Source organism: Strigops habroptila, chromosome 2 (assembly GCF_004027225.2).
Source record: "Strigops habroptila isolate Jane chromosome 2, bStrHab1.2.pri, whole genome shotgun sequence".
NCBI lineage: Eukaryota > Metazoa > Chordata > Aves > Psittaciformes > Psittacidae > Strigops > Strigops habroptila.
In genome coordinates, this window is record NC_044278.2 from 99,145,949 (window position 1) to 99,160,981 (window position 15,033).

At 37.3% G+C, this 15,033-nt stretch overlaps 1 protein-coding gene across 7 annotated transcripts in view; it reads right to left on the reverse strand.

Moving 5' to 3' along the window:
- Positions 1-2,509: 2,509 nt before the first annotated feature.
- The window catches only part of NBEA (neurobeachin), a 508,722-nt gene continuing 496,198 nt past the window's right edge, over positions 2,510-15,033 (reverse strand). For all 7 annotated transcript variants that reach the window (XM_030475974.1, XM_030475972.1, XM_030475969.1 and 4 more), the window contains 4 exons: positions 11,482-11,583; positions 7,964-8,160; positions 7,129-7,280; positions 2,510-4,289 (listed from right to left, as the gene is read on the reverse strand). In XM_030475974.1, coding sequence (XP_030331834.1) covers positions 4,199-4,289; positions 7,129-7,280; positions 7,964-8,160; positions 11,482-11,583 — 542 coding nt within the window. In that variant the 3' untranslated portion in view covers positions 2,510-4,198. The remainder of the gene's footprint in view (positions 4,290-7,128; positions 7,281-7,963; positions 8,161-11,481; positions 11,584-15,033) is intronic.

The window sequence follows — 15,033 nt, forward strand, 5'->3', positions numbered from 1 at the left end:
TCTATAAACTGTACTGTATTGCATAGACATGCACATTTCCAGTACATATGTCCTTCTTTAAATACCAGCGTAAGTTTTAGTCCATTCATTTTTAGTGTTTGCAACTAACATACGCACACACGCACCCCCAAAAGGTTAAATAAAACCAGTCCACAACTAAACTCTTGGAAAATGTGCATAAACTCCAGCTAGAAGTCTCCAAATGAAATATTTATGTGTACTAGACGTCTTGTATCTGGAAGTGGTTCACTTGCTGTTATCAGAAGTCAGGCCTTCACTCCCTGTGTCTGTTTCAAATGCTTTTATCACTGGCAGCATGAAGTTTGCTTCAAACATCCTGCTTGCTTTTCAGCAGGGCTGATGCACTATATTAAAACAAGCATTCACCACAACTGTTGTTCACAGGCAGCATTTTTAGCTCTACAAACACAACCCATGAGGTTCTCTATCTACATAATCATTATTTACCTAAGGCTCTTCCAGTAAATTGAGCCTAACTAGTCTTTTCTCAGGGTAAAATGCAGCAGCCTTTCTTTTATAGTTGCTCTTGTAGAGAAAGCAGCATCCTCCTCGACAGTGACAGTATCTGGACAAGGAATAAGCCTTATTGCTGCTGCATCATCCTCCTGGCTTAGCATTGGCTTATAGTCCAATTCTTAACCTAGGACTAACTGGCAGGAACACAGCCGATAACTGCGCATTATTTTCATTGTAGGTATGTTTTAGTTGCATCATGTATCCATAATGCTGCATCTTTCTTAGCTGGAAGATTGAGAGTTGAGAGATTGTATTTAACTGATTTGGCCAAAGCTGCTTCGTCTTCGACAGGCAGCTCTCAGAGACTCCCTGGAATCAGTAACTCTCATTTCTACAGAGTAGAAAAGGCAAGTCAGCCCAGTTTTACTTTGTGGTAGAAATGGGGCAACTGAAGCTTTGGAATAGTCTTGTGAAACAAACGAGATCTCTGTATCTTGGGTTTTTTACATTAAGAGACCTGGCAACAGACAGGTGTATGCTAACGTAATTAACACAAATTAAAAAACAAACAAACCAATAGAAAAAAAGTCCAAATCCATACCCCAAAACAACAAAGAAAATTAAATATTCTGGCACAATTGTAACATTTTTCTCTTAAAAAACCACAGAAATTAAATAGAGAGTAAAACGTGACAGTGGTGTTTCTCCACAAAAAGCTTTATCAAGCTGGTCTATGTGACTATACCAGCCTGTTAATACATTCTCCTTGTCCTGTGCCTTTGTGGAAACTCCATTTTTTTAACTTAAACCATAATAAAGATGGCATATTATTGTTATTATTATTATTGTTGTTGTTGTTATTACTTGTTTGGGTACCCATAACTATGAATGCCATGCAGTAGGATTTTTTTTTTCTATTTTTGTAACCCATGGCCAATTTCTCATACAAAAGTTTGCTTGGGAATAAAACCTTCTAATTTGTGACTAAATCATACTTCATGTAATGCTGACAGACTTCATGCAAACAACAGTACTAATTAAGATTACAGTAATATTAATTTTTTTGTTTAACTGCAATGGTGCATTTTTTTTAATCAATTCAGTGAATAAAATATGACATTAGGGACGACACTTGCATAATAGTGGAATGGAGGTTGTGACATATCAATAAACTGTTTCACATGCCACCACTAACATCCTCCCATCTCCTTTCTCATCTCTCCTCCAGACCAAAACAATCAAGTTAGTTTATCTACAATCAAGTTAGTTTAACTTCAAAAGCTTATATAAACAGATATCTGCTAAAATGTATTCTAATAAAGGGTCTCAAATATTGGCTTTAGTTCATTTTGATAATTGTTTAATGAACAGTCCTTCTAAGTGGAAAGGCAATGAGTGGGGCAACAAATTGAAGTGTTGGTTGTTATTCTGCTTTTTAGTCAATCTGGAGTTTTCTAATTATAGTGAATGCATTTTGCTTACCGTTGCTACCTTAAATTAGACATGTGACATTTAGATAACTATCTATCTCCACTTACTTGCTATAACATTTTTAGGGACCTCAGCACTTCCAGAAGGTAATTTATCTCACCTGTTTTGTTCTGCTATGCAGGGAGTGTAGATATCTAACTTCCAATGCCCCAAGTAAGACGAAGTTAATTCCATTTTATTAGACATTGAAAGATACCCAAAATGGCTTTCATCAGATCTTTGCTTTCTGAGAGGTCTATTATACAAGATTATCGCCTGTTCACAAGGATCCAAAATATCCCTTACAGGCATGATTTTTCACTTCTGCTGCTCAAAGTGTTTTTAGTAGCTTCTCTTCATGTACTGACAATGAAAAGAGTTGCAAAACACACTCTGTAACCTCTGTTTTATCTCCTGAGACCCCAGGAAATACAACCACCCAGGCATGCATAATTTTTGGCATATACATATGATATAAGAAGGATTTCTTAAAATAATTGTCTGTTTCTAATGATAATGTGGATGTTTTGACAAAAAGTTCATTGAAATGAAAAACAATTACTGAATTCTTTGCATATTTTATTTTTCTTTTTGATTTCCAACTCACACACATCTGGCATATTTTACATCTTTGCAATAAAACATGGTTACAATAGCTTAAGGAATTTATATATCCAAAATATTTCACCATGATCTCAAGATGAAATGAACTTGTCTTCCAGATGTTCAATAGTCTCCCAATTCTAAGCTACAAACTCAAGATATTGCTTACAGACGGGTGATGAATAACTTAAATCATTACACTGATCCCCATGATTTCAGAATCTGATAAATACAAACAACAATGAAGAAGGAAATTCAGTGCTAAACTTACTAATACAAGGTGGATAACAAATAAGTAATCACATCAATAAATAATGATATGTTTCGGTGCAAAGTGCCAATACAAAGAATCCATTATCTTTTTAAATAAATGACTGCAAGTGAGTGTAAATTCTGAGAAAATTACATTCCTGTTACATGCCTCATAGCCCTACCGACACAATATGTACATCTATGACAATACAGTCACCAAATATACAAAGAAGAAACATGAATTAAAGTGTATATACCCCTGGGTGTGTAATTTGATCAGTAATGTGCAGAAAATTATTCCGATAGTTATCATTACGGTATTGTAAAACATGAAGTGCCTTAGTCTGAGTAGCTTCAGGTGAGATTTTCAGAAGAACTGAAAAGAATAACCTCAATCACCTTTACAATCAAGCTAAGGCTGTCAAATAAACCAAGCTGCTCAGAGGAAAAATAAGGGAAAAAATCACTGGGGGCTTTCTTGCCCATGATTTGTTAATAATCCAGAAGTATAGTACTTTGCCTGTATTGGGAGTCATCAAGCATTGCAAAGCATTAAACTGAACTTCCCTCTTTGCTCCCTTTCTGTCTAGTCTTTGAATTTTAAAGGGAGGAATTTAATTTCTGTTGTATAAAGTATAAATATGGCAAATGATGGCTTTTTATCCAAATGCTTCATGAGCAGAACTCCACTTAAGAGGGGTAAAGTTTAGATTCAAAAAGTAAAAAACACAAAAAGTGTTGGTGGAAATGTCAAAATTACTGTTTGCGCCCAAATTCAACCCTTTAACACAAGCTGTACCCTTAGGCAGATCTCCAGTTCGATTTGTGTAAATGCACCTGTTCCTTCAAGACATCAGGTTTAAAGTACATGCAAGTTGTAACTCCACAATAAAATTAAGAAACAGTTTTGTTCTTTATACAAGGTTTTACTTTTACAAAAGTATCCCTTTAAAGTTAAGATGTGCATCTGATGTACAAAGTATCAAACGTATTTTTTTATCTCAGCTGGAAAAGAGGCTGGAGATGGGATGCATGTTAGGTTCAAAGCCTAAATATTGAAATAACTGGAATCAAGGTTCCCCAGAATTTTCAAAAGTCTCTTGTGGCGCATCCTCCTACCTTTTCTCAATAAACAAAGATATATGAAATAATTACCAAAACATCTCCTAATTCATATAATTTACATGATACAAGCTTGCTTTTCAGCAGCTGGTGTTCAGTTGTGAAAAAACACACAAAGTAAAATGGTTGCTGACTACAATGTACAGCTATTGCTGGGTGTAATGGAATGTACAACGGAGGTCAATGCAGACGTGGTTTTCCACCAGAGACTACACCTTTCATTGCAGCACTTGTGCTCTCAGCTTTACCTGGGCTTTCAGTTCTTCATTCTGCTTTAGTATCTGTTCTGATGTTCATAATGCCACCGGTTAAAATCTATATTAAAAGCTACGATGCTGCCAGAAGCCATGCCAGTAATCAGAGTTCTGAAAAAGATGGAAAAGATGGTCCTGTTAATACTTTTTTACCTTCTCAAGCAATGGCTTAGTATAAACAGTAAAAAAGCTAAAAGAATGAGGCCCTTTTCACAACACTGTCTGAAGATTAAATTCATAGGTGGGATTCAGTTTGCAATGGAGACGCTACATTTAGATGTTGACATATAAGCCAAATTTCTACATTCCCCGTCAGTCATTCCACCATAGAAGGCTACCAAATTGGTCAAGTACGATTTCTCCCTCGCCGAATCCATGTTGACTACTCCTGATGATCTTCTTTTCCTCCACATGCTTAAAGATGACATCCAGGATGAGCCGTTCCATCACCCTTCCAGAAGGTGATGCTGACTGTAGTTCCCATTGTCCTCCTTCTTGCCCTTTTTGAGGACTGCCTTTCCTCTAGTCCTCAGGGACCTATCCTGTTTTCCATGGCATTTCAAAGATGGTGGAGAGTGGCTTAGCAATAACGTCTGCCAGCTCCCTCAGCACTTGTGGGTGCATCCCATTGGGCCCATGGATTCGCGGGTGTCAAGTTTGCCTAGGTGATCTCTAACTTGATCCTCTTGACCAAGGGAAAGTCTGCCTTTCTATAAACTTTTTTGCCTCCAAGTTCTGAGATTACTGAGGGCTGGCCTTAGAAATAAAGACTGAAGCAAAGAAAGCACTCAGTAACTCTGCCTTCTCTGTATACTTCATCACCAGGGCACACACTCCATTCAGCAGCGGGCCCACATTTTCCCGTGTCTTCCTTTTACTACTGGTGTACTCAAGGAAGCCCTTCTTGCCCTTGACATCCCTTGCCAGATTCAGTTCTGAATGGACCTTAGCCTTCCCTAGCTTCCTTGGCCTCCCTGCATACTCTGAGCACATTCCTATACTCCTCCCAAGTGGCCTGTCTCTTCTTCCACACTACATAAACTTCCTTCTTCCACTTGAGTTTTGCCAGAAGCTCCTTGCTCATCCATGCAGGTCTCCTGCACTCTTTGTTTGATCTAGAGGTTCATTCAGTTGCTGTCACATAAGTAAAAGCATCATGCCATCTGAGATGCTCTCACATATCCTGTCCTGCCTTGCCTCCAGGTGCCTCTATAGAAAGGTATAGGTCTCTACTAGGTCATTTGCCATATGTGCTACACTAGGTATGTACCTCAGACCTCCAAGGTATCTCAAACAGTACTAACACACTATGGTTAGGCCATCGAATTAGGCCCTAACCAGTACCTTCAATGCAGCCTGAGACCAATACAGGTCAATAGGCATGTACTTTAGGGTGACCTTAATTGTCCTCTAGACTTCACAGTCTCTAGCAAGTAAATTGCCATGGTTCTTACAGAAGCATATTCTCGTACTCACATAAAGACACCTATACCAAAACACTTTCATTCAGATGTTTTAGAACTGAGCTGGATATTTTAGGCACCTTGTGCCACCGGAGGTGTTCCAGGATGACTGACATGCCTATGCTGGCTGGCAGCTGGGACACAGGACCTGTGGAATGCTCTGCATTTGAAGCTGCAGCTGGGATCAACTGGATATCCTAGGGCCTCCCAGAAAGAATGAGATGCCTCTGTGAAGACAACTGAACTGATCCCTTAATCATAAACTGATCACACCTTGGTACTCCTAAAGAGTTTCATATTGAAAAGTAGCCCCATACTTACGTTGCTTCGGTGGCAATAGTTGACGTGATTTTCCAGTTATCACATATCCTTTAATTCTGGTAGCTGAGATTTAAAATTGGATTAGATATCTATAACCACTTCTATCAAACCATACAATAGCCATTCTCTGCTTAATTATGTGACTAAAGCTAAGCAGGTACTTTTAAAGCACTTTGCACAGCTGGGGCTTCCCAGACTGGTATTACAATAAGGGATAAAGAAAAAAAGCTAGCTGAAGTTTTTTGCAGTGTAAATGAAACTCTTCAAACAGAGCACAGTAGTGTATGCATAAATTGGCAAAGTTCCAGAGTGAATAGGCCTCTTTCAGTAAGTTAGTTTCAATTAGACTAGGTGGTTTTGTTGCTTTACAAAATGGGTACATAGCACAGGAATGCTGAAACATATAAGAAAAATAAACTGAAATGAATGCTGTATGATGTTTCTAATATCCTGTGAATTCTTTGCATGTCATGAGTTTGTATATTAATAAGAAATACAAGACTTGTGCATGACACAAACAGCGAATCCACTCACAACCCTGCATAAATGCAACATATAGACTTACATTATCACATTACAATAAAAGACTGAGGGACCAGTTTCATATATCTTTTATATTTACAGTATCCATTTTAGCGATGCAGTAGTGACTGCAAAAATCTAGGCTTGTACTCTGCATCTTCATGGATGCAGGCCAAAGGAAAGGACCACACTCACTTCTGGTGCATAGATCCACTGATAATATTGCACATTATAGTCTAGATGCAACCCCAAGAAATTCTCAAGCTTTACATAGCTGAAAATCAGAAATGTACACAAAATTTTGGAACTGATTAAGGCATTGGTTAATAGGCACTACTGCACTCTAATCCAGTCTGACTATTCCTGTGTTCTCAAATATAATTTTACTCATATTTTGCTAGCTGAGTCTCTGGCTTACTGACTTCAATGATGTAAAACCTCACCGTAATGTTAAGTGCTTGTGCTATGAAACTCAAGGATCAGAAAAAATGCAGTCAGATAGATAAATCAAGAAGATACCAACAAGGGTAACGATTTTGTACCTGTTAACGACTGCATACCATAAATTCATACCTGAAAATTCATGGAGATGTGTAATTCGTAAAATTTTACCATTTACATACAAATATTAAGAACAAACTCACCTCTGATCATGAGACAGATCCATAGCTCTTATGCCAGCATCACAGCCAGGGTAAATATAGAGCTGCTTGAAGTCACAGGCCTGCCATACTTCCACTACACCATTGTCTCCCCCTGTCACCAAGTTCTGCCCATCGCTGCTCAGGAGGATGGCCTTCAGGAGGAAAAGGCAAAATCCAATTGCACAGTTAGCTTTTATGGAAACAGGTCAATATTACAAAAAATTAATCAACTTACAAGCATCTAGTTTGCTCTGCCCACTTTAAATTTGAAGAAAAAGGCTCCCACTCCTCTTTCTCCTCAATCAAAAAGTAAAACAATTGTGTCATTATAAACATGATACACGACCAAAAGGTATTTAACTGAATCTGTCAAGACTTGAGTTCAGCACATACATAACATTTCAATGTTTGCCCTACAACACTCAGTGCCATCACTAACACCTAAAGCAGAACAGTGATCTGCATTCCGAATGCTGCTGGAAGTGCTAGTGACAGAGCAGAGCCCTGAAAGCAAAAATTCATGTCTTGGCTAATAAATGAAGAACGGACACTTTTCAAACCATTTTGTTTTAAAGACACTGAAATTTAATTGCAAACAAAAATTCCAGGAATCATGTGGGACCATGAACAATTTGTTCTTACTTATTCTGGAAAAGTTCAAGCACATTTTTGCATTTGGAGATGGAGACGAGATGATCTGTGTTTGAATAGGACTTAACCAGGAGGTGGCAATTTTCCATATGTGATTTCCTTTAAATCACATGGCACATAAATTCAATTTATTTTAAGAAATAAATGCGAAACACAACAAATATTTGTTTGCATTAAGATTTACCCTGGTTGAATCATTGATCTCCATCTGAGCTAAGAGTTTGCCATTAATGCTGAAATTGCTGAACCGTCCTCGTTCATAGTAGATGATGCAGTGACCTTCACTAGATACTGAAATTAAGCGAGGATACAAGCAGTTTTCTGTTCCTTCCAGGGCTCTCAGCAAATCTCCAGTAATTGTGTGTACCAGACAAGGACCTTCTGTATATGAAAACATAATAGATCATACATTCGCTGCTTATACAAACTGTATATGCTGTGCACAAAGGCAATGCATAATACACATTTATATCACATTAGATGCAATGTTTGCTGAAAGAATTTAAAATATGCAACTGAAAAGGAAATGCAAGAGCTAGCATACTAAGAAAATAGACATAACATTCCTAAAAGTGGTAATTTATTGTTTACTCAAACTGGTAGAAGTTTTCATTAATCTATCTTCTAAAATATTCTTTCCTCTTTCAAGCATTCAGAAGCCTCAGTCTTACTGTTTTCCTGCAACAACATGAACTCTTTAGTCTGCCCATTCACATTAAACAGATGGGGCCCTACCTGTGATTAGTAGGAGCAACTCCCAGAGGGCATAAAATTGTATCACTGCATATTTCTCCTATAGACAATGGCAGTTCCTGTAGGTCCTCTCCACCAATGATACACTATATGCATAGATTTCAGTTCTGAATTGTTTTAACAATGGGAGTTTTCTTACAGCCAAGAGTTACTACAATATTTGGACTGTAAGAGCTCTTAGGAGATCACACTGTAACTGCACTACTCCAGAGGGATTTTCATGAGAGATTTTAGCGTCTTTTTATTACTTCTGATGAAAGAAAAAAAAACCCTACGAAAACTAAAATATACATTTAATATACATGCAAAACTAGGCTACTTCCATTTCAAGATCTACGAAGAAAGCTCTTTTGAAAGTGAGATCTGTATTTCTACTAAGAAAAAAGAGTCTCTTCTGTGATAAATGTAAAGAGTCATGGTAAATACTAAATGTTTGTTTTTATGAATCACAAGATACTCCTGGACAGCACAGTAATCTCTTCCTTATACAACTGGCTCATGACCCTGAAAGTAAATTCATAGTGGCAGACTCAGCCACCTCATGCTAAGCCTTTCTAACTTCTCTGAAATTCACACAGCAGTTGGGTTTGCCCAAGTAGAATGAATCACAGCATCAGTGAATTTATGTGTAAGCCCTCTTATTCAGGTTTTTGTCTGTGTTTGCATAAAACCTTATGCAGAGAGACCTCAAGCCTGACTGGGCCTATGGGATACGACTGCGATGCAATTAATTTATTTTCTCATATAGCTGAGTTTCAGCTTTGGAAATACTGAAGTGCCAGAATGTTATAAGTGATGCCTCCGCCATTAGAATAATTACCATTTCAGATTTTTCAAAAGAAAAATGTCATACCTTCATAGCTAAGTGGTCACAGACACGAAAAGCCACAAAGAAAATATGATTTAGGATGCTCTGTAAAGACATACAGACTGACTGCTCTTTTTTGGAGTTGTTGGATAAGAACATGCAAGCATCAACCTGATACACAGGAGTTTTCTTAGAGGAGTCTTATACGTGTTGTTTCCCTGCCTCTGCAGATTCTCAAGTGCTGACTGAGCATGTTATGACAGTGCTGCAGCCAGCTCCGGTGGGATAGCCTCCCCATGAGGGAGCACAGGCAGCACTGAGGCAGGACAGCAAAGCAACCATGCCATGAAATGCAATCAAAGAAACTGGAAAGGGACTGGAAAGGACAGAAACTGAAGCCTTAAAGCAGTCGTCTTCTAGAAACTAGCAATAAAAAAGTGATTTTCTCTCTGCATTTATACATGGGCTAGAGTTTGAAAAGGATGAACATGAGAAGAGTAACTCAGGACAGACAGGGCCTCCATTTCTCTTGATCAATTACAAACATTCTGGAATTGATGTAATTTGGTCCTCCAGCAGCCTTTACCTCTAAAATCATAAAAATTACCAAAACATTACATACTTAATGAAGCAGAAGATAAAAGAATACAGATTCCAGCAGTAAGAGTATGTAAAGCTGTCTTAAAAGATAAGAGATAGCAGTACTGCAAGAAAAAACTTTAGGTTCAGCTTCACTGTACACTTTTTTCATGAATTACTTGACTTTGCCTATGACTGTTACATAGTATGTTATTACAAGAGTTAATGACCCATTAGGATTTCCTGTTAAAAATGCCTTTACTCAATAGTTTTACACTCAGCTTTGAAATTAAATGTTGAGCTCCGAGGCAGTATAAAAGATGATAACCCAGGAGCTCAGGTTGTGAGCAAAACCAGGCAGAACAAGCATCACATCTGTCTTAGCTTCAGAAACAGCAAACTTTTTAAAAAGGAGTACAAAGATATCCATGGCGATGAATAAAACTGGCATCACTGCAGAGAAAGCAAGTAGCCGGATATGGATGTAGGAGTGGAGTGGAAATAAGATGGGAAGATATATAATGAAGAAGAACCTTAAGTGAGGACAAGAGTAATGTAAAGAAAGTAAATGTAACTAAGGGAGAAGAGATAATGTAGCACAAAAGAAAGGAAAAGAGAAGGAAGAGGATGGAGAGGCAAATAGGAAAGGAAAAAAGAAAAAGACATGAAGTTTGCCAAATTAAGAAAAAAAGCTGAACGAGAGAGGGCAGTGGGACTAGAAAAGTGCACATGGAATTAAGGGGAAAAGGAGAAAGCAGGCGGAACAAGCAAAATGGAACAAATGAAGGAGAAACAGAATAAGGAAAGATGAAGCAAATACTCATTGAGGCAAGTGCTTCATTTACATTGATTACCTGCTATACAGAAGAATGCTGCAGGTATGGAAAGGCATTTTGAACATTTGTATTAGCAATTGTTGGATACTCTGGACTCCATAGATAAGTATCAGGGAGAAAGTCTGAAGAGATGGTTGAGAAAGTCTGAAGAGATGGTTGAGAAAGTCTGAAGAGATGGTGAAGAAAGTTTAACAGAACCTGCAGATTCCTCATTATTTGGAATCCACCACAAAAACCCCTACTGGATGAAGTGCTGTCCACAGATCAAAACCCAAGTAAATTAACCCTGATTCCCTTGCCAGGGAGACTGAGGTCAGTCCTACAAACTGCCATTCTATTAACATCAGGGTGGAGAATTTGGAGCTGGCCTTTTCCTACATATAGGTCTCTATCAAAAGGGTTGTTTTTGGATTTTTTTTTTTAAATTAATGGACATCAGTATGAATTATTGTGTAAATTTTTATTGACTACTTTTCCAGATCTGGGGGGAATAGTAGCACAGGCTGATAGTTGGAAGGAACCTAATTTGTGTCTAAACCTAGTAAGTCCGGATAGTAAGTAATAACATTGAAAGTAACCTACTGCAGATTCCCCCAGAAATACAACACATCTTTAGCAGAGGAGACTTTGAGTAATTAAAGCATATGTGGTTTGAGGGAAGACTGAGAAGTACCACAAAAAAGGCTCTAAAAATTTTAAGACTTCAATCATAAAAACATTTCTGACCTTTAGCACCACTGATAACAAGTCCCAGCTCTGCACAGACTGACACACAGACAACTTCATGGTCGTGACCAGTTAGAACAGCGCGAGGAGCTGGATAATCACCTGTTAAAAAAAAAAAAAACAACCAAAAAAACCCAAACCAACAAACACACAAGAAGAAAACAAAACCAGGAAACAACAAAGGAATGCCAAACCAGACCTGTTTTATCAACAAAAGAACTTTGCTGTAATTTGCCGTAAGTCAGTAAGCACCAGGGAGGTACAGTGTGCTTAAATATCTCACATTTAGGTTTCTGAGCAAAATGCATTCAGGTAACACAAAGTTTCACAAGCACAGCTTCCCAATACATTAAGAAAATTTTTTTGGTTTAGAAATTACATGTTCATAATACCCAAATAATAACAATACATAGCTGGTTTATGACCTAAAAATAATGTGTAAATGCATATTTCAGATAAAGAACACAAAGTGTGGTGGTATTAAAAGAAGCTGTAATGTACAGGTCTGCTGTCAAATATGTATGTCTCCAGACTTCTGCTAGCAACCTAAAGAGTAGCATCAGTTGAGGATGTTTACGTATTAACAATCATAATTTGCTTCATGAAACCGGGGGTGGGAAGAGAGGAGGAACAGCACTGTAGTAGAAAGATACTACTGTTGCATAGACATTATTGATTCAGAGACACACTGAACGCTTATAGATTAAAATCATACCTAAAAATGGTTATGTGTATACATCATTTTACATATATCACTATGGATACCGGTGCCATTTTTATCACATTAAATTTATTAAAAAGTAGGATGGACTACTCCCTAAATATTTATTTTTCATATTTAGGAGTGAAGTGTAACTTATTTATTATTGTGTTCAGACAATTGGGCATTTATGGAGTGTCTACATGACAAATAGCAACATTTTTGTTGTTTCTAATAATAACAGATGCTGACATCTTAAAAGTGGAACTCCTATATGCAGTTAAGGAATTGCTCAGTATTTGATATTGCTTTGCTAGGCAAAGCTAATCAGTAACAAAAAATTAGCAACTTGGTAGATTTCACAAATTTCACCTGGTTATGATGAAATATAGAAAAATGGGAAATCCCAAAGGACTGGAGCTCTGCCAGTGTAGTTCAAATACTTAAAAAAGATAGAAGAAATGATCTAGGGAACTACAGATGAATTACTGTAACATTAATCCTATGCAAAATAACAAAATGGTAAATCCACAGTTTTGTCAACAAAGACTTGGAAGCAAAAATTTCATTAATGCCAGTCACTGCAATGAGAGTCTTGTCAAGCAAGCTTATCTGGTTTTGACAGGATGACAGGTATAGCTGATAGACATCTATGTTAAAATGGCTTCCATGTATTTTTTTCAAGGTATTTGTGTTAGTAGAACAATGTTTTGATCTAAACTCATTTTATATGAAACTGACTGTGGACAACAACATGGATGGCACAGAAGATGGTTCAATGAGAGATCTTACAATTTTTTAACCACAGAAAGGTATCTACTATGAGCTACATATTAGGATATTGGAAAGTACAGTGTCCAGTTAGGAGCTGGGAATTGATTCTTGATCAAATACTAACAAATAATGTTATATACAGTATAATATAAAATCTTTGCTGGTAATATATGGTTGCATATAAAACTGATACAAAGATTCATGGGCAACTGTAAAATGAAGCAAGAACATTCTTTGCATTGCCTAGTTAAATTAAAAGGTAGAAAAATGTCTTTTATTTTATTTATTTTGAATACAGCCAGGTGGAAGGTTGATGCTCCTGCCTAAGCACAAGCGCTGCTCACTGGAGAGGAGATTCGTTCAGGAAGACAGTGAGACAGAAAAGGATTTATGGAGCCAGAAAGGAAAACTTCCTCCACATTAACTTTCAATGCAATACCCTAGAATAGCAAACAGGCATTGAGAACTATCCTGCCACTATAGACCAGAAAGATTAAAGTCTTGTACCCACATTTGCAGAAATAAGTTTAAAGGAGGGTCACACAACTGATATAGGAAACAAGACAGAAGGCTGCACAGTGTTTAAAGTGTTTTCTTTCTTCACTACACAGAAAGCAAAGCAGTCACTCGACCAGTGTAGCTGGCAGTCACAAGTGTAAAAGATGTCAAATAACCCAGAAATTTATCTTGCAGCTAATGGCACAGTGAGGTCCAATGGGTGAATGGCTGCACACATTTCAACCCTGTGATACAATGCAGTTTCCTAACTGGAAAAACAAACAATAAAACAAACTAAAAAGGGAACTACCTGAGTTCCTAAGCAATATTGCATGAGTTTCTGAAAGACATGCATTAGGAATGGAGGCTTACACAGATTTCTGTGGGTCTATGAATTTAGTCTTTTTTATTGCAGACACTCACATCAAATAACCTATTAATAAATTAATGAAATGTCTACCTGGGTATGTAACTTGGAAGGATGTTCCAGACCTTTCCTATTCTAAAGGAGAGAAATATTCTGATTTTCAGTATGAATTTAATTCCTGTCTACCTTGTATCTATTTCTTCTTGTGTCAGCATTGTCCTTTAGCATTAGGTCTTCTCCCTCTCTTGTGTTTTCCCCTTCCATGTACTTACAGAATAAATCAGCCCTCTTGGTCTTTCTTTATTACTCTATTAAACAAACCAAACTGCTTTGAAGTGGCAGGCTTGCCATTTTTTAGTCATTGCAGCAACCCATTTCTGTGCCTGTCTTGCTCCAGTTCTGTCTTCAAATTGGGGTAGCCAGAACTGTATGTAACAAAAGTTCTTGAAAATTTAGCATGAATCTACAGGATTTCTTGCCAAACCCTAACATCTCCCCTCATCAAAATTTTAATAATAATTCCATGTATTTTACTATCTTTCTGAACCACCTGAGAACTACCAACCATGGATTTAAAGACTCTAGTTTTGGACGCAATAGTACAGGGTGGCTCAATCTACCTGTTTTTACCGTTGCCTAGCATAGACACATTAACACTTTCCTATCATTTAGGAAAACAGCTACCACAGTAAATCCTAGTTTCCCAATCTTGAACCTAGCCTGCAAGAAAAAAATTGTTCTGGTCTGGAAACTGAAGATGTGAACAGAAAACTGGGCTTTACTGCTGGGGAAGGATTGTAGTTGGAGCAGACAGAGAAAGATGCTTTGTGTATCTCATCAAAGATTACCTATATTTTGAGATTTAGATTTTTATAATTTCCCCATCAATGTTGATGTTCAGAACCCCATCTCTTTTTGATTTTTTTTTTTCCAAGCGTATAACAGAAAACTGAGGGGGAAAAAAGAAAAAAAGAAATTCAATTAAATTCAGAACTTTCCACTTTTTTTTTTTCCTTCTGTATGTCCTCCTGGGAAAAAGAAAATTATGCTTAAGGGTCATCTTGTTTTAAGCTCTGATTACAGAGGTATATACAGCAGCATCATCAGACTGCAAGGGTGAGAGACTGAAATTATTAGATAGTTAGAAATTTTTAAGGGTAAAGAAATAATGCAATTTCCAAAATGGTATTTTCCTTAGTGTTTCCTAGGAAAG